This window comes from Myotis lucifugus, unplaced genomic scaffold (assembly GCF_000147115.1).
Source record: "Myotis lucifugus unplaced genomic scaffold, Myoluc2.0 scaffold_601, whole genome shotgun sequence".
In the NCBI taxonomy this organism is placed as follows: Eukaryota; Metazoa; Chordata; class Mammalia; order Chiroptera; family Vespertilionidae; genus Myotis; species Myotis lucifugus.
The window spans coordinates 435,024-462,381 of record NW_005871649.1 but is presented as its reverse complement, the minus strand read 5'-3'; the positions used below and the strand labels follow the sequence as shown (position 1 = coordinate 462,381).

At 46.4% G+C, this 27,358-nt stretch overlaps 1 protein-coding gene across 2 annotated transcripts; it reads left to right on the top strand.

Annotated features, from left to right (window-relative positions):
- The first annotated feature begins 552 nt into the window (after positions 1–552).
- NUP133 (nucleoporin 133) lies at positions 553–27,358 on the top strand. Of its 2 annotated transcripts, XM_006104740.3 has the most exons (26): positions 553–815; positions 2,460–2,578; positions 3,885–3,988; positions 4,686–4,793; positions 5,050–5,184; positions 5,804–5,974; positions 7,481–7,636; positions 8,166–8,236; positions 8,775–8,922; positions 9,690–9,837; positions 10,752–10,909; positions 11,880–11,971; positions 12,537–12,700; positions 13,779–13,873; positions 15,439–15,663; positions 16,414–16,536; positions 17,341–17,440; positions 17,913–18,164; positions 18,811–18,944; positions 19,620–19,778; positions 20,583–20,718; positions 21,392–21,510; positions 23,156–23,236; positions 24,296–24,360; positions 25,563–25,651; positions 26,736–27,358. In XM_006104740.3, the coding sequence occupies exons 1-26, from the start codon at positions 634–636 to the stop codon at positions 26,870–26,872; spliced, it is 3,471 nt and encodes a 1,156-aa protein (XP_006104802.1). In that variant the 5' UTR covers positions 553–633; the 3' UTR covers positions 26,873–27,358. The 2 variants fall into 2 exon arrangements, with proteins under 2 accessions (XP_006104802.1, XP_023601663.1); XM_023745895.1 differs by lacking the exon at positions 2,460–2,578 and having other exon boundaries at positions 719–815.

The following is a 27,358-nucleotide window of genomic DNA, read 5'->3' as shown; positions in this document are numbered from 1 at the left end:
TCAATGATGAGAATCATGGATCGGCTGCCTCCTGCACGCCCCCTACTGGGGATTGAGCCTGCAACCCAGGCACGTGCCCTTGACTGGAATGGAACCCGGGACCCTTCAGTCCGCAGGCCGACGCTCTATCCACTGAGACACACCAGCCAGGGCATCCCATGTATATTTAGAGTGAATATTGATATATGAAGATTTCCTATAGCCTATAGATTTACCTTTTTTTTTTATTGTTGACACCCTTATAGATGTTCCCATTTCCCCACCCCCACCCTTGGCCTACCTCTGCCAAGCTCCCCCCCCCCCCTTCTCTGTGACCATCAGCCTATGTTGTGTGTGTCTATAGGTCATGCATACGTGCCCTTTGGCTAATCCTTTCACCTTCCGTCCAGTTCCCCGCCCCTCTGCGCTTAACGTCATCATCTCGCGCATTCCCCCCCAGCGCGCGGGGCGGCGCGCGGCGCTTTGACGTCATCACCCAGCGCCCTGCTTCCCAGCCCCGACCACAGCCCGCGGTGGGGCGCTTTGACGTCATCATCCCGCGCCCTCCCCGCCCCGCTGTTCAAGCTCCGCGCGCGCAGCGCAGCCGCCCCACGGCCGGCACCCACGCGCGCTCTGTGGCTTTTCCTTTCCGTCATGTTCCCGGCCGTCTCGTCTCCGCGGACCCCGGGGCCGGGCGCCCGGAGGGGCCCGCCGGGCGGAGTCGGGGCGGGCTCCACGCCGCGGGCGGCCGGCAGGAAGGGCCTGTCCCTGGGGTCCGGGGCCGGCTCCCCCGCGCTCTTCTCCCCGGTCGGCCGGCACAGCTCGCTGAGCTCGCGGTAAGCGGTCGCCCCCGCCTGGGGCTTCCGGGCCTCGGGGGGCTGGTCGGGCCGCGGCCCCAGAGCCTCCGGGGTCGGGAATGTCGGGGAGACGGGCGCCCGCTGCCCGGGCAGGTGCCGGACCGGCGCCGTCCTGGACCGGCCTCCGCTGTCGCGCTCTCCGTGGGGTTAGCTTCGTGTGGAGGGAGGAGGGTGCGTTTGCACCGCCGGTTGCCGCCTCCCTCCCTCCCTGTGACCTGGTGGGAGTTCTCCTGTCGGGGAAGAGACGGGGACGGTGGCACCTGCGCTGAGCCCGCGCCTCCCCCTCCCGCCCGGAGGCTTCTGTACGAAACGCGGATCCGGATGGAAAATGCTGGTGGGATCGAGGCCCCCAGTCATTGTGTGGCACCTGACATGCTCACTGCCCATTGGGATTGTAAAGGGCTTTTAGCTACACACGTTCACCTGCAGCTAAATTAATCGGAGAACGGCTTCCCATAGGCAGGGAGGTGAGAATAGCTTTGCTACCAGGTGAAAGCTTGGCGCGCCGGTCCGCATCGCTGGTCCACACCACGCCCCCTTTCGGAATTAATCTAGGGCTTTAGGAGGAGGCAGCATGTTTCTGAATAGTTTGCTGATCCTTTTTTAAAAATGTATTTTTATTGATTTCAGAGGAAGGGAGAGAAACATCAGTGATAAGAGAGAATCACTGATCGACTGCCTCCTGCACGCACCTACACTGGGGATCGAGCCCACACCCGGGCATGTGCCCTTGACCGGGAACCAAACCCGGGATCCTTCAGCCCGCAGGCCGACGCTCTATCCAATGAGCCAAACCGGCCAGGACAGTTGGATGATCCTTTAAAGAAACATCTTTGTTGTACTACCCTGTTGGTCAGCAAAGCTCTGAGCCAGTCGGTATTTGAGTCTCCTCGCTCAATCTTCATATGATAAGAGATTGAATAACTTTTAAACTGGCGACTCTCCATTATTTTTCTGAATGTTAAAATGAAGGTGAGAATAACCTTTCTCCGGCTGTATCGGCTGTATTGAATGGCAGGTAGCAGCAGATACGTGTGACCCATTTAACTCCTTTTTTTTTTTTTAATATATTTTATTGATTTTTTTCAGAGAGGAAGGGAGAGAGATAGAGAGTTAGAAACATCGATGAGAGAGAAACACCGATCAGCTGCCTCCTGCACATCTCCTACCGAGGATGTGCCCGCAACCCAGGTACATGCCCTTGACCGGAATCGAACCTGGGACCCTTCAGTCCGCAGGCCGACGCTCTATCCACTGAGCCAAACCGGTTTCGGCTTAACTTCTTTTTTGTTGTTAATCCTCAGTGGATATTTTTTTCCATTGCTTTTTCAGGGAGAGTATTCAAAGCTAAGGAGGCAGAGTTATAAAGAGTTTAGGTTAATGGCACGTGCATCCAGTAACTAGAGTATAAAAGTGTAAGGCCAAAGTCTCCTAAATCCCGTCAGTCTTTAATGAAAAATACATTTAATGACACTGAATACATGAGCCAGAGTTGTTTTTCACTGTTCCACTTCATATTTCCTGTTCATCAAAGCTCTCCTCTTCATTGTGGAAATAGATACATAAACATCAGGGTGACGGGCAGTGTAAGTTATGGTGAGGAATGTGGTCTCTCTCCTGCAGGGGAACACCCACCCGAATGTTCCCGCATCACTCCATAACCGAGACCATGAACTACGACGTGAAGACGTTTGGATCGTCTCTCCCCGTGAAAGTCATGGAAGTCCTGACGTTGGCCGAAGGTGGGTGTCAGCTTCCGTGTGCCTCTCGTCGCAGTTCACAGGAAGCCTCGCTCTAACCTGGAGCTGGAAATGGGTGCTTTCTCTGCCAGCCCTCCACCTAATTGGGCGGACAGGGGCAACCTGTTTGCTTTTTCACTGTAACTGAGAAGTATCATAAATTTAGAAGCAGACTTTCATTCCAGCACAGTCAAATCTTTAACGGTTGTGAGTCCTGCAAATGCAAAACTCGGTCCAATTTCAAAAGTTAATTGGGGCCCGGCCGGTGTGGCTCACTGGTCGAGCATCAACCTGTGAACCAGGAGGTCATGGTTCGATTCCCATTTGTGGGTTCGATCCCCAGTGTGAGGCGTGAAGGAGGCAGCTGATCAGTGATTCTCTCTCATCATTGATATTTCTTTCACTCCCTTCCTCTCTAAAATAAATATATATATGTATGTATATATTAAAGGATTTAATCCTAGATCTTCGTGATTTTTGGAATGTTGTTTTTCAAACTATCGGTGGTGACTGAGATCAGTTTAGTGTTTCATAACCAGCATTTTTAAAAAAATGAAATAAAGTAGAATCTAGACCAGCCGTGGGCAAACTACGGCCCGTGGGCCGGATCCGGCCCGTTTGAAATGAATAAAACTAAAAAAAAAAAAAAAAGACCGTACCCTTTTATGTAATGATGTTTACTTTGAATTTATATTAGTTCACACAAACACTCCATCCATGCTTTTGTTCCGGCCCTCCGGTCCAGTTTAAGAACCCATTGTGGCCCTCGAGTCAAAAAGTTTGCCCACCCCTGATCTAGACTATCAGACTGCATTTCATATAATGTTAAGTAAGTTTTGTTTTATTTTATTTACATTGTTTACAAATGCATCATGATGTAAAATGTATTCATACTGTGAAGGACAGAAAAGTTTAAGTACTCCGTTCTAGAAGACGGAATATTTCTCATCAACTTGAACTTGCACATCTTGACTATAATAGTATTACAGAAAGTAAGATATCTGTTTATTAACAAACAAAAATTAACAGATGTTAAACCTAGGCCCAACATATACTTTTTGTCTTCAGGTATATTTCTAAAAGTGGTTATCAGAGTAAAATGGATCTCTTGTTTTGGATATTGATAACTCCTGAATGATATACAAGAGTATTTTTTGTTGTAAATTAATCTCCTTAATGAGTGGTAATTTTTGTGGTGAAGAGTGTGGCAGTGAAGATTTTGGTGTAAGGACATGTTAACAGTTGCTCTTTTTCAGACACTAAGATGCACTATGTACCTCATTTTCTTTCCCCTCATATTTTTGTTTAGATGATGATCAGCTGACGGTTCGCATAGATGAAGGTGGATGGGCTTGTCTGGTCTGCAAAGACAAGCTCATAATCTGGAAGATTACTCTGTCCCCCATTTCCAAGGTAATGGCTCTTTGGAGAGTTGACAGGAGATAGAGAGGGAACCAATTGGCCCTTCATTTTTACCCTAAATTCTTAGAATTGTTGGGAGGAGAGTCTGAAGATACTCAAGCATGAGTGGATTTGCATGTGCATAGTGATATGAAATACTGAGCATGTACTTCTCTCTGAACCAGAATACTCTTTCCAGTCCGGGAAGAGATTGGATTGGTTGATATTCAGAGTGCGGTCTAGTTCCTAAGTTTTCCTGATTTTATATCTCTTAAGAAACTTTGTTTTATTTATTTATTTTTTTTAAATATATTTTTATTGATTTTTTTACAGAGAGGAAGGGAGAGAGATAGATAGCCAGAAACATCGATGAGAGAGAAACATCGATCAGCTGCCTCCTGCACATCTCCCACTGGGGATGTGCCCGCAACCCAGGTACATGCCCTTGACCGGAATCGAACCTGGGACCCTTGAGTCCGCAGGCCGACGCTCTATCCACTGAGCCAAACCGGTTTTGGCAAGAAACTTTGTTTTAAAACTACTGGAAGCCTGATCAAAAATTCTGAGAAGAAAAGCATATTTGTAGAGTGCTGTTTCCAGCAATGAAATAGAATGTAAAATATGCAGAGAAAGAAAATGGTGAAGTCAGATGCATATTTAAAAAGGTGGACTTGCTGTGAAAGGTCTTTTGTTGGGCTTTGTTCCGCAGTTATCTGTTTGCAAAGAACTTCAGCTGCCACCCAGTGACTTCCAGCAGAGCGCGGACCTGGTGGCTCTCTCTTACTCGGCTACCTCGGGGGAAGCGCATTCTACTCAGGTAGGTGACTTGAATGCTTCTTGAAATCATTTTTTCAAATAAGGGGTATGTTAAATCTCATGCAATTGTACAACCGAAGGAAAAAGTCAGTTTTACTGTATGATGATTTTTTTCAATATAAAAAGGAGTTTTTATTTCTGGTTTTTCCTAATCAGATAGTAGATTGCCCTGGTGTTTTAATATCCGTTTCATCAGACTCCCAGTTCTTGCGTCCCCCTTTTACCGTGGTTGCTGAGTGTAGTGATCTTGTTTTCAGTCTGTTGCTGTCATGGCTGCCACCAGAGAAGGATCCGTTCGCTATTGGCCAAGCCTTGCTCGCGAAGACGCCTACACAGAGACTTGCGTAGATTCGGGAGGCGATAGGATTTACAATTTCCTCACAGCGGTGCAGGTATCGTATACGATGGATATCCTTCTGTCTGTATTGGAAAGCTGTCACGCGGCTTAGAAGGGGGATTGGAATGACTAAATATTCCGGGTTTTGAACAGACCATGCAGGCCAGGGAGCGATAAAAGAGAGACGAGAGGGATGGAAGGGTCTATGATCTGAACAGTTAGAGAAAGAAAGGACTTCTCATGGGGCTGCGAAACGTCAATACTGGAGAGTAGCTAATGGTCATTTCTTTCAGGAACATTTCACACGAGTGACGTAAAAACTCTGACACTACGCAGAATGGTTTGCTGCTGTATACTCTGCAGGTTTACCAAAAAAAATAAAAGCTGACGCTCGATTTGTTTAACCTGCAGTGTGGTGAACCTGTAATTTAAAAATCAGAAAAAAACAGGCAATTTAAGAAACGAAACTGCAACAACAGTTTTTCCATGTAGAATTAATAGTCTTAAGTGAATGGATTCATACGTAAGTTATTTACTAGCAGTGTTCCTTTTTATCCTCGGAGATTTCTTGTGAAGGGATAGATGATTTTCCTTGTATTGAAGCATTTTGTGTTGATTTTTTTATCTTGGTGTCAGGCGCTTCACTGAACTCATTGCACAGTATTTGTTCCCAGGGCGGAAGTTTTATTTTGGCCGCGTCGGGCAGCCAGCTGATCCGCCTGACGCCTGAGAACTTGGGGAAGATCCATCAGCGGGCCCTGCCCCAGGGCCAAGGCGTGCTCTCCGGGATTGGGCGGAAGGTTTCTTCTCTCCTGGGAATTTTATCTCCTAGCAGTGATCTCATAGTAAGTTGATCAATAACTTTGTTTTTATAAGCTTGTTTTTGTTTTTTAAATATATTTTTATCGATTTCAGAGAGGAAGTGAGAGAGAGAGAGAGAAACATCAATGATGAGAGAGAATCATTGATTGGCTGCCTCCTGCATGTCACACACGGGGATCAAGCCCACAACCCAGGCATGTGCCCTGACCGGGAATCGAACCGTGGTCTGGTTCATGGGTCGACGCTCAGCCACTGAGCCACACCAGCCAAGGATAAACTCCGTGGGTTTTTTTGTCCTTAACTCCTTATTGCGAGTTATGGGAACAACCAGGAGCTCCCAAATTCATAAGAATTATTGCACCGAGTGGAGACTGCCCTCAGCCGCCTGGTCAACCTGCATCTGCGGGCCTCCTCCACCTGCCTCTCTGGGCTTCCGTCTCCACCTCAATGCTGTGGCTCCGGAGGGCGTGGGCCCTCCTTCCACGAGTTGGCTAAGGAGAAGCCTGAGGGTGCCCAGCGGCTCTTAAAGACGCACACCCAGCACGGTGGCTGCGTTCTCTTCCAGGACGCTCCAGAGCCTTGCCCACAGGGAGGGGGTGAAATTCAGGACGCCATGGGAGCCGCCATGGCCTTGGAGAGGAGCCAGACCAGGCCCCGTTGGATCTGCAGGCCCTGGGTCCTACCCGCACGGACCTCTCTGACTTCCCAGAGGAGGGGAAACTCCTCAGGAAGATGGGTGACACCTGCCTCACCCCACTGGCTGCCGGCCGCCAGGCTGGGCGAGTATCTCTTCAAAAGTCTCCCCCTAAGCATCACTGGGAGCCTGTGGAGCCCAGAGGCCTTTGAGGGGCCCCTCTGCATCCCCTGGGGTCTGGCTTGTGCCTGAGCCTCTCTCTCCCTGAAACCACTAGGCATCCTTTTCACCACCCTGGAGCCCTCTCCCATGCATTGGACCAAATGGAAACAAGCTTTTTGCAGCAAAAACGAACAAAAAAAAAACAGTCATGTATATCCAACTGTAAAACACATGTATACTTCATAAGCAAGCAGATGCTTAAAAGGCAAAATAACATACGTGTCACCATCTACACACGCCCCTCCCGATTCATTTTTGTCTAACAGTCTGTGATCAAAAGCCGTTGATTAGAGCTCCCTTGCTGACTGGGTTTGCAGACTTACATTCCAGACTCTGCTGTGCGTCCCTGGTTTCTCATTGGGCCTCATCTCTTGCCTCTTTTCTGGTTATAACCTACGTGCCGCTCACGGACTGCTGGTCCTCTGCGGACCCGTCCGTTTCCCCGCCCCGCCCCGCCCCGCGTGGGCCTCTGCCTTTATGTCTCTGCCTGTGGAAACCTGCCTTGCTCTCGGGTCCGTTTCAGCATCACTCCTTCCTTTGGGTCCTAAATGAAGAATTCTGCTGGGAATACGAATCAAGTATCATAAAAGAGACGACGTTTGAATTTCAGAAAAATCGTGTATTAACATCAGAACTGAATCAGTAAACTTGACTTTTTCTCTTCTCCGTCCAGCTCTCCAGTGTCCTCTGGGACGGCGAGAGGGCCAGCTTGTACAGCCTGACCAGTGCCAACATCAATAAGTGGGAGTTGGATGAGTCGTCAGAAAAGCAGGTGCACAGCTGGGACATCAACAGGGCCCTGAAGGAAAACATCACCGATGCTATTTGGGTAAGAAGCAGCGGTCCTCACCTCTCCTTCACATCTGTGGTGACATGAGTGTGCTTGTTCCTTTAGTGCTTTATTCGTAAGAACATATTTTAACGTAATATACAAACACAGGTTTTAGCCATCGGATAAACAAATCAAGTATCCAAGCTCTAGAGCAGCGGTTCTCAACCTGTGGGTCGCGACCCCTTTGGTGGTCGAACGGCCCTTTCACAGGGTCGCCTAAGACCATCCTGCATATCAGATATTCACATTACGAGTCATAACAGTAGCAACATGACAATTATGAAGTAGCCACGAAAATAATTTTATGGTTGGGTCACAGCACGAGGAACTGTATTAAAGGGCCAGAAGGTTGAGAACCACTGCTCTAGAAATATTGTAACTCCCTGAGTGACTTAATGTTTAAAACGCATGCATCACTCAGTAACCGAGCTGCTGTGGCTGAGGCACGTGAGCCGGTGCTGGGGATGCAGAGGTGACCGATGAGTCCCGTATGCATGGAGCTTACCTTGTTGATGTCTTCACCTAGGGATCCGAAAGCAACTACGAAGCTATCAAAGAGGGGGTCAACGTTCGGTATTTGGATTTGAAGCAAAACTGGTAAGCAGTTACTCTGTCATAAAGAACCTAGGTAGTTGTCTGGGGAGGAAGTTGATGTGTGTGATAAAATAATGGCAGTCTTGCTAGGTCTCTAATGCTAATCGTGCCTGCTGACTGAGGGGTCCTGGGTTCGATTCCAGTCAGGGCACATGCCTGGGTTGCGGGCTTGATCCCTGGTGGTGGGCGTGCAGGAGGCAGCCGATAAATGATTCTCTCTCATCGTTGACGTTTCTATCTCTCTCTCCCCTCCCTTCCTCTGAAATCAATAAATATATATATTTTTTCATTGTGATTATCTTTCTATCATCTTTACCACCTAAAATAGTTCCATGTTTTTTTAAACATGAAGATTTTTAAAATAAAGATGTCAGGGAGCGTTTACACACAGGTTTCCGTGTGAGCCCCGGCGAGTGCTTCTCCTGGGGGCACATCTGGGAGTGGGCTTGCGAGGCTGCATGGGAAGTGCATGTTTAACCACGTGAGGAGCTGCCAGGCTGTTTGCCAAAGCGTCTGTCGCTCTCCCTTTTGCCCTGACCAGTGACGGGCTCCTGGTGCTGGCAGCCGCGTGGCACCCCGCAGACAGTCCCTGTCTCGTCTATTACTCCCTGGTGACAGTGGAGGACAACGGCTACCAGATGTCAGATGCCGTCACAGTAGAGGTCACTCAGTATAACCCACCTTTCCAGGTAAGATCTTATCTAAGTTACATCCCACAGTGATGACCGCATGCTGCGTTTCCTTCCCCTAATTCTTAGATTCATCCGCAGGGCTTGGGTATATTTTATTTTTTTTATTTGGGGGGCGGGGGTGTATTTTAAAATGGCTCCGTTTTAGATATTGCGTTTTACTTGCCATCTCAGACTTGCTCCTGTGCGCAGGCTCAGCTAAAGAGAAATGAGAGTCGAAGCAGCTGACAGCAAGCAGTTTGCTGCTGCCCACCTAGCTCTGTGAAGAGATCCCCATGTCTATATTGTTGAGTAGAAAGAAAATATTGATGGTGAACCACCAAGTGAACAACAAGGAAGAAACTGGGTAGACACTGGGGTTTGGTTTTGAGCCCTGTACATGACAGAAAAACTCCCTGTCGCTCCAAGTAGGGTTATATTTGTAGGCATTATGTACTTAAAGCTCACGTAAATTATTAAAAGGGTGAAGAGATCTCCAATGTTAAGCTTCTTAATAGCAATTGGACATATTGTTTAATAACTATGATGTTCATGAGGGAAAGCCTTAACCACTGTAAGTTCATTTCATTTAACCTCGTATAGTACTAATTCTGCTAAATCCTTCTTCTTAATATGACTGGTTAAACTGAATACTGTAAGGAAATCTAATTTGTTCTTTTATTTCAATAAGCCATAATATGTTGTACCAAAGTGGGAATTATGAAATCATACAGACAAGCGTTCGTGTGTCAGTTCTCAGGAAATGGAATTTTGAATTTAATTTTCAGTCTGAAGAGTCGGCCATGTGTCGGTTGATGGTCCCTGACTTCTCCAACCAGACCACCTACCTGTACAACGAGAGCGCCGTCTTTGTGTGCTCCACCGGCACCGGCAAGTTCTCCCCTCCCCAGGAGAAGATCGTCTTCAATACCCAAGGTACAGAGCAATTAGACAGCGAGATCAGGGAACTCGTTAGTCATCCTTGTATCTTTATTCTTCTTCCGTAAGTGTTTCTTCCAGCTCGATACCTCCAGGGTTGCTGAGACCTTCAGTACCACACACCTATGTGGCTGAAGTCACAGCCCTACTGAAAAACCAAAAGGCGGGTAGAAATCCCAGGCTGTCATGTTTATGGACAAAAAAATAGTAATGTTTTCTCCAGAAGAGGCCAAGAAGGAAAGAACTGAAGCTCAGAAGCAATTGCTTATCCCTAGTTAGTGAGAGTGCCTCATTCTGAGTTGTTCTTTAAGTAAGTGTATCCAGACCCCTGGATGAGAAGATTCATGGGGGAGGGGGCGAGGGAGGGGGAGGGGGAGGGGGAATTAGCCATCTGGCCAAGCAGATGGTTAAATCAGGATATTTATCTAAAGGGGTTGGGCAGAGGGCGGAATTCCAGTGAGGCAACAGGATGAAACCTCGATGTTCTGGTCCCAGCACGAGACTTGGCTGGGTGGGTGGGATGGCATTAAGGAGGCCCTGAGCAAGCTTACACCTCCCCCAACTGGCTTCCTCAGTGAGTCACCTCGGAAGAGAACAAAAGGACCCATCAGAGTACAAACGCTGATACTGTGAATTTTGCAGGAAGAGTCATTTGATTGTTTTGCTCACTCTACCTGCTGTTGTCTTGCGAGGCTAGTGTTGATTGTCCCGAGGCTGAGGGCACAGGCTGCTACTTCAGACAGCAACAGGTTCTTGACCTTGGACCCGGGCTAAAGAACTGCGTTCACAGCAGGAGTGATATTGTAAAGGCCAAGGACGAGTCTTCGTGCGTCAGCTGATTTTCTGCCGAGGGGGGAGATTTTCGGAAGCATCTGTTCGTGTGATTGATGGTGTGCTTTGCTGTCTTCCAGGGGACAGTATTTTAGGAGCCGGTTCCTGTGGTGGTGTCCCGATCCTGTTTTCTAGAAACAGTGGCTTGGTGTCTGTTACTTCCAGGGAAAACGTGTCCGTATTAGCAGAGGACCTTGAAGAATCTTTAGCATCTTCAGTCGCTGGGCCCAGCAATGAGGTGTGTGGTTCTGTATTGCTTTTACATTTTGATCAGGCTGTTTCCACAAATGTTTTTAAAAGTCAGGTAGTTTTAAAGGCGTTGTGATGAAAACATTCGTTCTTTTCTCTCTCTCATCCCCTTGGTCCTCTTTGCCAGAGCAGCCACTTTTAAGTCCTTTTTGCTGTTTCTTCTGGTATTTTTTTCTATGTCTCTAAGTAATAACCATATATTGCTCTCTCCTAATTCACCAATTTTAGACATCTATTGACTTCCTAGTATAGAAGACTAGAGGCCGGAAGCACGAAATTCGTGCAAGGGGCTCGGCCCTCACAGCCACGGCTTCATCTAGAAAGTCATCTGGAAGGACGTCCGGAAGGTTGTTCGGCTGTCTGATCTAATTAGCATATTACGCTTTTATTATTATAGAAACCATTGGTATAGAGCAGTGGTCGGCAAACTGCGGCTCGCGAGCCACATGCGGCTCTCTGGCCCCTTGAGTGTGGCTCTTCCACAAAATACCATGTGCGGGCGTGCACGTACGATGCGATTGAAACTTCGTGGCCCATGCGCAGAAGTCGGTATTTTGTGGAAGAGCCACACTCAAGGGGCCAAAGAGCCGCATGTGGCTCGCGAGCTTCGGTTTGCCAACCACTGGTATAGAGAGTATGGTGTACCTGTGTTATTGCTGTCATAGGTGGGCCCAGTTTTTAGTGCAGTAATTAGGAATATTCTGCCGGGTCGGCATGGCTCGGTGGTTGAGCGTCAACCTATGAACCAGGAGGTGACGGTTCGATTCCCGGTCTGGGCACATGCCCGGGTTGCAGGCTTGATTCCCCAGTGTGGGGCGTGCAGGAGGCACCCCATCAATTATTTTCTCTCATTAATGTTTCTATCTCTGTCTTTCTCTCGGATGTCAATAAAAATATATATTTTTTAAAAAGAATATTCTGATACCTTCACTTCTAAACTATCGTTTGTTATTTTACAGAGTATGGTTTTTGAGACCTCTGCAAAGAACGAGACCATAGCCCAGGAGGATAAAACCAGATTGCTAAAAGCCGCTTTTCTGCAGTACTGCAGGTATAACCGGTTTTTAAATTATGGCTTATTTTAAGTCTGAGGACACAGTTTACTGACATGCTCCTTATTTGATGACGGAGCGGGTTGGAAGAATGAGCCGTTAAGGAGAAAATGCTTTTTGAACTTGACACTTTCACAGCTGTTATTCTGAACTTGGTCATCACAGGAGGGTCCCAGCTACGGGGGGAGATGATGTAACACCCTCTCCACTTCCTGAAAAGCAGGTTTGCCCTGCCCCTCCGATGGTGTTGGGTCCCCTCTGCTCTTCCCCAGTCATCGTGTATGCGTAGCTTTCTGTTTAATCGGCTGATTCCTCATGACAAGTCGTGGGCTGTTCTTCAATGTCCTGTCATTCTGTCTCCAGTGCCTGGCATATTCTAAGCATTCAGCGTATACTTGCTGAATTCCTGAATGCATTTAACTAAATGTGATTCTAAGTCATTACCTTTGGGCTAGATTCTAGCCGCTAGAATATGAGACTTTAACTTCACAATTAACTTTCTCACGGTGGCTATTGAACATGCTCTGCCTCCTTTCATGCTTTGGCTTCCCGATTCCATTTCAGAAAAGATTTGGGTCATGCTCAGATGATGGTCGATGAGCTGTTTTCCTCCCACGTGGATCTGGACTCCGACAGTGAACTGGACAGAGCTGTGGCCCAGATCAGCATGGACCTGGTGGACGACTACCCCGCCTCGGACCCGCGCTGGGCCGAGTCCGTCCCTGAGGGTGAGCACATCCTGGAGTTAGGATATGGGATGATCTGTTCTGAGAAGAACATCCTGGCTCTTTTGTTTAAGTGTCTCTCAAAGCAGTTTAAGTTTATGAAACAGTTTAATATTAACTCAGGATTTTTTAAAAGGTGGTGACTTTCCTTGTAGTCGATTGTGAGAAGGGCTCCAAACAGATCTATGTGATAGAATAGAAGCTGAGGGGACCATGGGGCAAATCTACTTGTTTAGCCGAAGACTGTTGAGCCCTACTTATCTGCTCGACGTTTTATTTCTGAAAGGAAACTGGTGTCATAGGTAGCGGATGGCACTTACTAGCATCCAGAGTAAGTGATAATTTGGGCGTAATCGCTGTGCTTGGCTATAGAAGCTGTACGTTTCCCTACGTGCTGCAGTGAGCAGATCCCAGCATGTGGAGTGTGCACACCACGTGTCTGCCTGCCGCGGGGCTGTCCCTCCGACAACTCCACCACAGCCCTGGGCACTTAGGGTTCCCAGCACCTGGGAACTGTCTCAGACACCCCTTTCCCTCCCTAAGTTCCTACTTAGCAAGCTTGCCAAGCCTCCAGAGACTTAGGAAGAAAACATCAGTGTTCACCTTCTTTCCTTCACTGTTTCTTCTGAGCTGGCCAGCTTAGACTGATATAAAACAAATGGTTAAACTAGTAGTAACATATTCTATGTTTTAAATACAGTATGAGTGGTCGCAAACTCCAAAATTTTTCCCTAAGTTTTCTAAACTCTTGGGTAATCCTATATAATAAAAAGCGAATATGCAAATTGGCCCCTTGACTGGGAGTTCAACCAGGGGTTGGGGCTGGCCAGCCAACTGCCCGAGGCCCCTCTCCTCGGCCGGCCCTGCCTCCAACACACACCCCGATGGGGGTGGGGCCAGCAGGGTGGACCCCACCCATACACAAATTCATGCACCGGGCCTCTAGTGTTATAAATAATCTTATTGAAAAGTTGGTCTTTTCCTTTTGTATGGATGTTTCTTAACTTTTTATTCTCATCTCAGTAATTACGATAAAGCCAGTATGTTCTGTGTTTTAAGTTTCGTTGTTGTGTTTCAACAGAAGCTCCTGGGTTTAGCAACACATCGCTGATCATCCTGCACCAGCTGGAGGACAAGATGAAGGCCCACTCTTTCCTCATGGACTTCATTCACCAAGTGAGCGTCCGCCGCTGGGAGCAGGGCCCGGACACTGCTCTGCGGTCCCGTAGTCGACTCCCCCAGGGCAGCGGGGAAGGTGTTCCTTTGGTTTTGCATTTTCTCTTCCTTTTTTCCAACTTAAAAGTAAATAAGTCCAGGGGTGTTTGGAGACCTCTTACTCCAAGTATAAAAGTTGCATTGAAAATAAGATAAAAAGCACAGAAATCGCGTATTCCCACAGAAGTGTTGTTTTAGCTTTTCCTGGAATAGCCTGCCTTTCATTCAGATTCCCCTGTGGTTTCACGTCAAGCTTACATTTTCCTGAGTTGATGTTGTATTATTAGAAAGACAGTGGAGAGGAATAAGTAAGATTTTTAGCTGAGGATTTTTAATTTCGAAGTGCCCTGAGAACCAGATTCTCATTTACAGTGCTTTTTAAAGGGATGGTGCCATTTATATAGAGCCTAAAGTAAAATTAAAAAACATTTCTGCTATTAGAATTGTTACACAAAACCACCCAGTTTTGCCATCATAGTGGCTCCCACGCCTATGTCCCAATGAGTGAAGCTAGTCTCATTTTTGCTTGTTTTTTCCCAAATCTGGAAGCCTTCGTGTTAAAAAGATTCTAGTCCCTGATGCCCGATAGGCCTTCCTGTGGGGACGAGAACGTTCTCTCTGCTGTTCAGTGCGGTAGCGCCCTGTTCACAGCATATAAAAATACATAGAAACCAGGTCGTTTATTCATGATGCGGGTTACGCTTAAAATGTGGAAGGCTTTTAGTGTTTATGTCTGTCTCTTGGCTTTTGGTAGTTCAGGTTATTGTAATGATTTAGCAAATAGGAAGTTAGAAAAACTCTAGAACCTAGTAACATCCCAGAAATGGGCACCAAGCAAACCAGAGGGTGGAGTGCAAAGGATTAAAGACCCTCCCGCTTGTACCCCCACTCCCTCCCACGCGCACACACTCACTGGCTTTGGGCTTCTGGAAATCGGTTGTTGAAGATGGAAACTGCTAAGTTAATAGCCCACAAAGGTGTGGGATCCAGGGGAGTTCATGGATGCAGACAGGAAAGAAGGACTTTATCATTTTGATAACCAGAAGCAATCACTTGAGAAATAAGACAGGTCCTCAAACTACGGCCCGCGGGCCACATGCAAATACAAATATTGTATTTGTTCCCGTTTTGTTTTTTTACTTCAAAATAAGATATGTGCAGTGTGCATAGGAATTTGTTCATAGTTTTTTCTTAAACTATAGTCCAGCCCTCCAACGGCCTGAGGGACAGTGAAAAAAAGTTTGAGGACCCCTGAAATAAGATATCTAGAGACAACAGTGGACAGAAACTCAGGAGTAACCCTAAGCTTAGAACTGGAATGTCTATTTCTTCCAGATGTTAGCTGTGCGTGTGCGTGCGTGCGTGCATGGGTGTTGGAAGTAGCCAGGAGAGGCAGCTGGCGGGACTTTGTGGGGAGCGCTGGGCAGTGGCTCTGCACCCCCCGTGCTTGGGTGGGAATGTGACTGTGTTCTTTGTGTTCCTGTAAATGCGTTCCAAGAACGTGTGTGTGTCTCTCTCTCTGCAAGGTGGGCCTGTTTGGGCGTCTGCGCACTTCCCCAGTGAGAGGGGCGCCCATGGCGACGCGGCGGCTGCTCTGTGAGCACGCGGAGAAGCTGTCGGCCGCCATCGTCCTCAAGAACCACCACTCCCGGCTGCCTGAGCTCGTGAACACGGCCATCCTGATCGCTTTGCACAAGCGGGACTGTGACATCCCGGCCAGCCTGACCCCCGCAGACATCTTCTTCAGGGAGGTGAGACGAGCGCTTCTTCCCTTCGTGGCTGCATCGAGCTGGGCCGCTTACGCACAACACGGATCATGCCCACGCAGGGGAAAGATGGGGGACAAAGAGCTCGTTGAAATTTTAAGTTGGACTTCCTACTTTCTGGGTAAATTATTCAAAAAGTACCACTGATTGATGGCTTTCTGGTGCTCGCTGAACTAAGAAGCCCTCCCTATCCTTGCTGAATGTTTTAATCCACATTTCAAAATATATTTTTATTGATTTCAGAGAGGAAGGGAGAGAGAGAGAGAAACATCAATGATGACAGAGAATCATGCATTGGCTGCCTTCCTGCACGCCCCGCACTGGTTAATCCACTTCAAATGACAGAAAACAAAGTCTGCACATGCTCAGTGCAGATGCCGCCCTGGTAGGCCTAATACATAGTGCAAGTCAGTGACAATGTCACATTTCCCCCCAGATATTTTGAATCCCGAAGATAGCTATGAAGGGCTGCCTATACTTGGTATTTAAGTTTAAAATCTACCTGATAACAGTCCAGAATTCTCTTACCTCTAAGACTTAATTATTTGGGCACTCTAATTTTTCAAAGTTAGGGGATTTGAACTTTTCTTCATTTACCCATTTATTTTCACCATTACTTGTTCTTTTCTGACTAACGAGCTGAAGGCGTAGCCCGTTGAGTGGATTCTAGGTGGTTGTGATTGTGACCCAGCACCCTAATTGTGACACATGGTTGACGTCTCTCTCCTCCCGCAGGTGTCCCAGGTAGATACGATCTGTGAGTGTTTACTGGAACACGAGGAGCAAGTCTTAAAGGAGACGTCTTTGGAATCAGTTGAATGGGCTGAGGTGGTGATCAGTGTGAACAATATTCTCAAGGTACCAAAATACGATGAAGTTTTCAGCAACTCAAAGCCCAGATGTGGATAGAGGAGGAAATGGTTTCTCTAATCCTATTCTGTATCACCAGTCATTTATAAGAGCTTTGCCATTTGTTAATTCCGGAAAGTTAGAAAATTATCAGTCATTTCATCCATCAGTTAACACAGCGGTTCTCAACCTATGGGTCGCGACCCCTTTGGCGGTCGAACGACCCTTTCACAGGGGTCGCCTAAGACCATCCTGCATATCAGATATTTACATGACGATTCATAATAATAGCAACATTACAGTTATGAAGTAGCAACGAAAATAATATTTTATGGTTGGGTCACAACATGAGGAACTGTATTTAAAGGGCCAGAAGGTTGAGAACCACTGAGTTAACAGCTGTTTTGATATTTGCATGTGCATGTTAAGTTTCTGTAATCCTGGGTTCTATTTAGTGGGATAACCCTCTCTTTGGAGAATATATATATAACATTGCAAATGTATTAATATTCATGTCACTGTCTAAGTAAGTCTGTTTTTTAACTACTCAAAAGCTCACTACTTACTGATTAAAACTTCCATTTAATTTTAGCCAATGTACTTGGTTTTTTTTACTTTGGTTACCATAGTTTTCAAAAATTGGAGTTAGATTATGGAGTTCGATTTCAAATGCAAAAAAAAACCAAACAGTTATCCTCCAGGCTTGTATTGAGGATTTTTTCATATAAGTAGATTTTGGTGTTCCGGATTCCCTTGAGAAACACTGGGACTCATTGCTTTCTGCATATGGTAACGCATTTCCTTTTTCTCCAGGACATGCTGCAAGCTGCTAGTCACTATCGGCAAAACAGAAACTCCTTGTACAGCAGAGAAGAACCACTGGAAAAGGAGCCTGAATATATTCCGTGGACGGGTGAGCTTGCGAGCACTGCGCCCAAGGTTACTGGTCTCCTAGCAGTTCCTCAAAATGTGTTCTAATGGGCCATCACTTTGGAAGCTGAGCAATTCCCCTGGTGCGGGGTTGTAAGTGAAATGCAGAGTAGCATCTACTAGGGTTTAATGCACATAGTTATTCATCGAGGCGGGAACGGGCCCTGGAGGAATTGACCTATTTCATGTTGACTTAATAGAAGAAAGTACATGGAGTAGCATGAAAGGAATTTGGAAGGAAGAAGGGAGGGAGGAAGGAAGGGCCATGTTGACCTGGCTTTGCTGGGAAAGTCTCCGTAGAGAAGATGGGTTTGAGCCGGACAGAGAGAGGGGCGCTGAGCTCCTGTCTGGTTCTTTCCCAGCGGTGGTGAAGCGATATGATGTTCAGGCAGGTGGTCTCTCCCCGAGACACTATGGAGCCCTCACTGACCATCTTATTTTGTGTGATTTCACAGCAACCAGTGGCCCTGCTGGCGTGCGAACAGCAATAATGCGCCAACATGAGATCGTCCTGAAAAGGGTTTATCCGCAGGCAGACAGCAACCTCCGGAACATTCTCACAGAGCAGCTGGTCGCACTGATCGACTGCTTCCTCGATGGTTATACTTGTCAGCTCAAGTCTCTGGACAGATCCAGGGATCAGGAAAGATTTAACAACCTGGAGACTGAATACGTACAGAAGAGGTCAGAAATCTTGTCTCCGCTGCGTAAGTGCCTGGTCGTCAGCTCGGGCTGTGGGCCTTGGGATTCGCAGAGCAGATGCAGGCGTCCGGTCATATGCCATGTACTCAGTGTAAGAGCATCAGCCCGACCGTGGGAAAGAGGGCAGCTTTCTGTGTCCTTCACTCAGCCTTGTTTCATGAGGATTGGGGGGAGCCGCTGTTTTCCTCGTACATAAAGGAAGGGAATAGCATCCATTGAGGAAGCCAGGGACTGAATTGGCATCTTTAATGATTTAACTTTATTTATTTATTTTTTAAATATACTTTTACTGATTTCAGAGAGGAAGAAGGAGAGACACATAGAAACGGCAGGGATGAGAGAGAATCATTGATCGGCTGCCTCCTGCACGCCCCAGGTTGGGGATGGAGCCCGCAACCCGGGCATGTGCCCTGCCAGGAATTGAACCATGACCTTCTGGGTCATAGGTCGGTGCTCAACCACTGAGCGTCTCTGGCTGGGCTCTTTAATGATTTTATGTAGATTCTGAAACCAAATGTCAGTAACTGGAAAGGTTTCTATCCCATTCATTATTTTTAGGATGTGATATGGATAAGGGTAAAATGGCAAGTAGTATTTTTTTCTTAAGTTTTCACTAACAAGCTCTGTTTCCATCTGGTCTTATTTCCACAGTCACTCTGGGCCAGTACTCCTGGGCTGCTTCGTTAGCAGAGAAATACTGTGACTTTGACATCTTAGTGCAAATGTGTGAGCAGACGGACAACCAGACCAGACTCCAGCGCTACATGACGCAGTTTGCTGACCAGGTAACGCGCTGGGACTGGGCAGTAGCTGCTGTGTTAAGGTTTCACCATTTCCTGTCTCACCTGGGGTTTTGGAAGATGATACCATCTTTTCGTGGTTAACTTGGATACTAATTTATGTATTCCGTTTCTCTGTAAACGGGTAGACTATTCTTTGTATAGAAGTATTCCTGAAAGATTTCCGTAGGTGTATTAATATTGGTAGAGCTTTAAAACTTTGAATGGAAAATAGGGGAAGCGTAGGATGATGCTTTTAGAGAGCCCACATTTCCACACACCTCAGGTGTTGTTCACCTTGCTGCAAATCATGCTTCCTGTTTTTAAAAAAAGTTCCCCTTGCCCGGCCGGTGTGGCTCAGTGATTGAGGATCAATCTATGGACCAGGAGGTCATGGTTCAATTCCCGGTCGGGGCACATGCCCAGGTTGTGGGCTTGATCCCCAGTAGGGGGCGTGCGGGAGACAGCCAGTAGATGATTCTGTTTGAGGAAGAAGATTTTTCTGAGTCTGAATGTCCTCATTTGTCAATGGGGTTCTTTTTGAGGACCTGTCATACAGGAAATTAGTGTTAACATAAGATTTCTATTCTCCTCGGGGAGAAATTTAATTTATTATCAGAAACATATGTTTTAAAACTGTGTTACTAAACAGGACTGGGTCCTTGGCTTTGTTATTTGTAGAATTTTTCAGACTTTCTCTTCCGCTGGTACCTGGAGAAAGGGAAGAGGGGCAAGCTGCTCTCTCAGCCCATTGCCCAGCACGGACAGCTGGCGGATTTCCTGCAAGCGCATGAGCACCTCAGCTGGCTCCACGAGATTAACAGCCAAGAATTAGAAAAGGTAAGAAGGATTCGGTTATATGGAGCAGATTTAGGGAACTTTACTTAGTTTTATTGCAGTTTTTTGTAATTAAAATCCTCCTTATAAATCATTTAAAATGTGTATCTCTCTTTCTCTCACATAATTTGAATGCTTTTGGTCTATGATAGTGTTGCCATTACTTCTTAATCTCAATTAAAAATATAGTCCATTGTGATTTGACTACTATTACAGTAAAATAATGCACAAAAGTTTGGTTAACATGTAAAATAAAAATGTTCAAATTATGAGTCAAAACAGTACACACATTAATTTTTTAAATTCCTGCCGAAACCGGTTTGGCTCGGTGGGTAGAGCGTCGGCCTACGGACTGAAAGGTCCCAGGTTCGATCCCGGTCAAGGGCATGTACCTTGGTTGTGGGCACATCCCCAGTAGGAGGTACGCAGGAGGCGGCTGATCGATGTTTCTCTCTCATCGATGTTTCTAACTCTCTCTCCCTTCCTCTCTGTGAAAAGTCAATAAAATATATTTTTAAAAAAAAAATTAAAATTAAAAAAAAAAAATTCCTGACAAGATGTTGAAGTGACTATGTAATTGTTACAGAGCAAATGCATTTTATGTGTTTCTTTTCCCAATAATTACTGTGGGTGGTTGATATTTTATTGTAAAATTACTTTTCCATATATATGGTCCTCATCAGTTTTCAGGTTTGCTAATATTGACTTGATTTTTCATTGATGTAGCTTAGGGGGGAAGTTTGAGTTGTACTTAACGTTTATGTCAATTTAAATTAGTAACCAAGTTTCATATTTTGTTTTTTGTAGGCTCATGCAACACTTCTGGGTTTGGCAAATATGGAAACTCGTTACTTTGCAAAGAAAAAAACCCTTCTTGGCTTGAGTAAATTGGCTGCATTAGCTTCAGATTTTTCAGAAGATATACTGCAAGAGAAAATTGAAGGTAAAAGAGAATTTTAACAAGGAGGGAACTATTAGATACGTCTCGACTGGGGCATTTCACAGTATAGTCAGCAACAGGGAAGACAACAACAAAGACAGGACGCTGCCTTACCGGAGCCTCAGAGCCATGAGACCAAATGCAGTGTCAGATGCTTTTTATTATTATTGATTTTGATTTTTAGAGAGAGAGGAAGGGAAAGAGAGAAACATTGATCAGCTGCCTCCTGTACGTGCCCAGCCCGGGGATTGAACCCACAACCTAGGTATTTGCCCTGACTGGGGACTGAACCCAAAACCTTTTGGTGGACGGTTCGCTTCAACCAACTGAGCCACCCGGCCAGGGCCAGGGTGAGATTGGCTGGCTCCTGACTCAGCTCCCAGATAATCGAAACAGTTACGGCAAACATTTCAGGGACAACGGGAAATTGGAACATCCTCCCCCCGTTTAACTGGTTCTGGTTGCTGTGATAATCCGTGTGATTTCGATGGAATCGTGAGTATGTTTTAACGTAATCAGAAATCAAGGAGGAGCAGAATTAAATCACTCTAAGGTGGCTGAGTAGGATGAGGTGATCTTTAGAGAGCGTCCTTTTTCTTGTGAAATTCAGATCTGCTTGAGGACGGAGCAGAAGTAAGAGCTGGTGCCCCTCCTCACCGTCTTGTTCTGATTCTAGAAATGGCCGAGCAGGAGCGCTTCCTGCTGCACCAGGAGACGCTGCCCGAGCCGCTGCTGGCGGAGAAGCAGCTGAGCCTCAGCGCCATGCCAGTGCTGACCGCGCCGCAGCTCATCAGCGTACGTGCTTCTCGGACCCTCGCGCCATTTCGCAGTCCCCAAACCTCAGTCTCTCTGCGTGTAGCGCAGTTTCTAAGAGTAGTCACCTTTCCACTTCCTGTTTCCTGGTGACTTCCCCCTGGAATCGGTTGTTGGGAGCTGCCTGGGAGCAGGAAGCCAGTTAGCAGAGAGCCATGGGCCGGCCCCTCCTCCCTGCGGCCCATCTGTTCCTGAAGATGCTGGTGACCAGCAGCAGTTCCTTGTGTGTGACCTCTTCTGTTCCATGAGATACTTTCAGGCTCTTCTCTAAGGAAAGTGGTCCAAGGGCCTGGATGTAATAGCCCGTAGCTGCCATCCTCTCACTTTCCCTCCGAAACGTGACCCTTTCCTGAGCATCGCTAGATGCGGGCCGCAGGCTGGGGAAGGGGTGCTGTTGCTATGGGCGCTGGTGGCTTCAACTCCACTCCTCTTTCCTCTCAGGAAAGCGTTTCAAATGCAAGAATGATGTCTTAGGATTACCTTGAATTTGCTCTGATTATGTTTAAGAAAGGAAGAGATTAAAAAACATTCACATAGCAATTCTTAGTAGCAGATTTCTTATAATCGAGCTCACACAGCCTCTCTGATACAGCATATTCAGTTTAAAAATCTAAGATGCTGCTGCTTGTATGACTCACCGTTTTATGTGTCATAAGAAGGAAGAAATAGTGCCAGTTTTACTCTGTATTTTATGAATACACCATCAAATTTGATACCACACCAAGTTCAGAGATACTTACATGTGGAGAAAAAAGGATGGTCAGACACAGTGAAATAAAGTATTGTTTTTTAGGTACTGTAATATACATTTGTATTGATTTCAGAGAGGGAGAGAGAGAGAGAAACATCAATGATGAGAGAATCATCGGTCGGCTGCCTCCTGAACACCCCACACTGGGGATCGAGCCTGCAACCCAGGCATGTGCCCTGACCAGGAATCGAACTGTGACCTCCTGGTTCATAGGTCGACGCTCAACCACTGAGCCACACCAGCCGGGCTTTTCTTATCTTTTAAGTAAATTGTAGACCAATAGCCTGCTTTATCATAGATCTCCATTTTAAAACTATTTGCAAGGGCAACATCTCAAAGCATTATAGCCAGCTCTAAAAGTTCAAGGGCAGCAATTAATTGCAGAATATTCTTGGTCTGGCTCAGTGGCCGAGTGTCGACCTATGAACCAGGAGGTCACAGTCAGGGCACATGGCCAGGTTGCAGGCTCCATCCTCAGTTGGAGGCGTGCCGGAGGCAGCCAATCGATGATTCTCTCTCATTGATGTTTCTTTCTCTCCCTCTTCCCTCTCTGAAATCAATAGAAATATATTATTAAAAATATATAAAAAAATAATGCTGAAATGTATATATACTACTTTGAACCTAAGAATGTACATTTACTGGCATTTTAAAAATATATATACCAGGTTACTCAAATTAATGACTGATTGACCATATGCATATTTTAAAAGATAGTTTACCGTGAGAGAGATGGAGTATAATTTGCTAATGTGACACTGTTCTTTACCATAAAAATAACCTAGAACTTACTTGAAAGACAATGCCTTCTCCAAGAACGTCTCTAGTCTGCTTATATCTTTACTTAAACTGGCCCTTTATCTTTACCTGCTGTAGCTCTACGTCTGCGAGGAGAACGGAAGAGCTAACGAGTATGATTTCAAGAAGGCCCTGGACCTGCTGGAATATATCGATGAGGTGGGTGAGGTCACGCGAGATGACCACAGGCAGTGTCAGGGTTATACCGGGTTTTCTGTAGAACTGAATGCATTAAAAACAGCCTCTCCGGCCAGTCATGAGAATGTGGGGAAGATGGCTCCGCTCCCCTCGCTCCTGGGTTATGTGCCGCTCTTCAGAAAGGGGGCGGTGTCATTTCCTGATGCTTCTCACACATTCCCAGGTGTCTTTTTTTGTGCACAGATAAAAAATGCTGCTTCTCAAAGTCTGAAGGAATTTTTTTCTCTTTCATTTATTAAGTCATGATTAGTTCCTCGGTTTATGTTGCTTTATTAATTTGTTCTGGATAGTATTCACCCTGTTCTCAGCCTTGGAAACAAAAGAGATGATGATGAATATTCTGTGAGATAGGTCGTTGGCCTTGCACTTGAATAGCTGGTAGACTCTGACAACAGCCATTGGGAGGAGCGTGGCGATCTAAGCAGAGTGAGTCAGGAAAAGTCAAAACCATATGGTTTCCTTCAAGTGTGGGACATACAACTGAAAGCAACAAATGTAAAAATCAAACAAAACGTCATAAACACGGACAACAGTCTGGTGGTTACCAGAGGGGAAGGGGGCAGTCAAGGGTGAAGGGGTCAATACATGGTGACGGGAAATGTGACTGAATGGTGGGCACGACGCAGTGTACAGACCACGTATCTTAGAAAGTGCACTTGAAACCTGTGTAACCGTATTAACCAAAGTCACCTCCATGCATTTAAAGAAAAAAATAAACTTTTGAAAAAGAATAAAAAGCAATGTTTTGGTTTTTACATCGCCTTGTTTAAAATCTTAACCCTCTCACTGTGTCTGATAAAATCAGATTATCCGAGGAGAACCAGAAACCACCTCACAAATTATTAATTGGCTTACTCCCTTGTGCAGTGTTAATGTTTTAAAGGAAGGGAAATATTTTTAAATTATGAATTAAAGTAAAGCAATAATTATGCAGCATTAGGAGTTGACACAACTCAAACTTAAGCATGTGTTTTTTCAAATCAGGACTTAATGAGGATTTTTTGTTGTTTTGCTGTGAAGGAGGAAGATATAAATATAAACGACCTGAAACTGGAAATCCTTTGCAAAGCTCTTCAGAGAGATAAGTAAGTTCTCTCAGCGTGAATCTGAGATACACTTTAGGGATATTATATCGTACATCAAGTAATGTTGTGGCCTAATCGTATATGCACTATTATGAAAATTGTAATGGTTGCATTAGTAATCTTAACCTTTTCATTAAATAATTAAGGCATAGCTTAAGAATTTAGGAACACTGGTACAATTTTCCTTTAAAATTTAGACTGTCAGTTTACATGAAAATACATGCTCCTTATTTTCACAGAAGTATGGCCAGTTCTCCAAAACGACCTGAGGCTACTTTTTTTTCTTTTTTAATGAGCGGTTATTACAGTTGGAGGCTCGGCGCCCTCTAGGTGATGGAGACCTGGTTGCACATCCCTCTCTGCCCGGCACAGCGGCACTTTTGACCCCCGGATGGTCGAGTGGATGGTGGCAGAGACAGACTCAGTAACCGGCTGTGGGGATGGGATGCTTCCAGGAAGAGAGTTTTTAAAGGAGCAGGATTGGTGCTGCCCCAGCTCCCTTTTCCTGTGGTGGTGAGAGCGGCAGCAGAACTATTTTTACGGAAGCGTTTCTGCCTCTGATCCCTCCCAGAGTGAGAACTGTTGTCACACTTGGTCTTGGAAGTCGGCCTCAAGCATCTCGCTCTGCCTACCTCGTTCTCCTTCCTGATCGTCACTAAACACCCTGTCATTTGACCAAAGTTCCTGGCTTTTTGTTTATCACGTTGGGTAAATCCATTGGTTACTCATTACCTAGCAGTGTTCCTGTGTTGGAATTTCATGGTGGATAAGCTCCACTAGATAAAGCAGACTCCATACCAGGCACGGTTCCCTAGTTGCCCTTTTATGAAACCTGAACATCCATGTGAACGGTAACTGGCCTGCGCGCTCAAAGCTCATGCTCGGGGGTCCTCTCCAGGTTTGTTACGTCTGCACAGAGATCCCCGGGAACGATGCCTCACGACTTGGTTTTGACATCAAACACGTAATGGCTGTGTTTGGCGAATGGCTTCCTAGGTGTGGCTCCTTATACCAATATAGAGAGTCTCCGTATCATCAGCATGTAAAGCTCCTTGTTTCAGTCATTTGAAGGAGGATCGCAGGACTCCCCGTTCGCTCTGCCTGCGCCCCACAATCTAAACAAACCCCAGTGGCAGACAGGCGTCATTTACGTCACAGACGCCGTGACTTCATTTCCCTTTCGTCCTGATTCTCTTTTCCAGCTGGTCCAGCTCAGATGGTAAAGACGATCCAATTGAAGTATCGAAAGACAGCATCTTTGTGAAAATCTTACAGAAACTTTTGAAAGATGGTGAGTGGCTTGTTCATATCGGACATGAAGCATCGCTCCTCAGTTTTAGAAACTTTAGGACAACGGGGTTTGCCAGGGTGTCAGGTGCCGGGGGTTAAGGTTAAACAGTAGCATGTTCAGAGCTAAGCGACTTGTTTAAATGAAGGAAGCCTGTGTCAGGGGAGGCCTCCATCCACGTGGTCCTGGTCACTGCCCTGCGCAGTCTCCGTGCCGGACGGGGAGCGGGAGCAGATGTGGGCTGTGACATTGAAAATCGACAAGATAGAATGGATCATTTCCTGTAGTTTTTCACATTGAAAACTGGAAAGTACTGTGATAGTTTTTACAAGTGTGATACTATATTAAGAGAAAACGGTTTTATTGAAAGCTTAATGGTGATGAATGTATGTAGATAATTTGTATTTAGCCTGTTAGCATTTATTAATCTAGATTTTTATTGTATAACAAGTACAAAAAATTGTGCTAAGCACTTGGAGAGTAGTAAAACATAGGATTTTGATAACCTTGTGGTAATTAACACGTTATAAAATATTAGTTTAAATATTTTTCTCCAGTTTTCTTTATCAAATGAGAAAATTGGTACCTACTCTCTTGTAACTCCCCAGACCTCACTGTACAAAGTCCGTTCAATCGGCTCCCTGGCTTCCGGCTCTCCAGGGGGCTGGGGAAGACATGATCCCCCCCCCACTACCTGATTTTAGATTTAAACTTGAATACATTTGGGGATCCTGTCGCTAGCTTTCAGGAAAGTATTTCTACCACGTTATTTCCAAGTCGGAGGATATATAATCGTTTCCAGGTGATGGTTACTTTAAGAGAAACACACCTCCCACCTGGGAGGAAGGGCTTATGCTGTGGAGAAAAGGAAAGATGTCAGGTCTCATTGAAGACCTAGACAGACCGGCTCTTTTGCCCACTCGGGGAAAGTGCTCCAGCGAGACCTGCAGGCGTGTGACAGATGGAGCAGCTTAAGGCCGGCCTTTCCCGGCAGCACCATCGAAATAGAAGCGCAGGTGTTCACATCACCCAGCACCTGATTCATGGGAGTTTCACAATAAAAACCCCAACTCTGTTTGTGTCACAGGCATTCAGCTCAGCGAGTACCTGCCCGACGTGCATGACCTGCTTCAGGCCGAGCAGCTCGGGGGCCTGAAGGCCAGTCCCTACTTCGCCTTCGTTTTGAAAGCAAATTACGAATATTACGTCCAGGGACAGGGGTGACTTCCGGAAACGGCTGTCATCGCTGGGAATCGGCGACAGCTTCGTGGGAAAACATTGGCCTTAACCATCGGGCTTTCTGTGCCGTCTCACCCTGTTCCGATGCGTGTCTTAGACTTTACCTGGAAGCTCCTGAGAGCAGCTGTGACCACCGTCCTGGTTTAGTGACATGGTGTTTCCTCTCCACCTTTTTCCGCCTGAACTGTGTTCGTTGTCCGGGTGTTCGCTGCCCATTCTGTCTCCTCCCTCCGCCCAGAGCGCTGAGCTCTGGTCCTGGTCCCGCTGCGTGTGCTCCTGGCGCGTCCAGGCCCCCGTCCCGCGGCCCCGAAGCCGGCGGGCTGCCCTGGCTGTCCCTGAAGTTGCTGTGGCTCAGGTGCTGCCCACGAAGGGGCTCGGGCCGGGGTCTGTCCTGCTAGGCTGTTGGGATGTTGGTAAGGTAAGGGTCACGTGTCGCTGACTCGTCAATAAAGTGTTAGATGAAATGACAAA

Excerpts from the sequence above, each read along its gene's own strand:
- NUP133 (XM_006104740.3), top strand. The coding sequence starts at position 634 with ATGTTCCCGGCCGTCTCGTCTCCGCGGACCCCGGGGCCGGGCGCCCGG. Across the intron at positions 816-2,459 it reads CACAGCTCGCTGAGCTCGCG|GGGAACACCCACCCGAATGT; the intron begins GTAAGCGGTCGC and ends TCTCTCCTGCAG. Across the intron at positions 15,664-16,413 it reads CAGACATCTTCTTCAGGGAG|GTGTCCCAGGTAGATACGAT; the intron begins GTGAGACGAGCG and ends CTCCTCCCGCAG.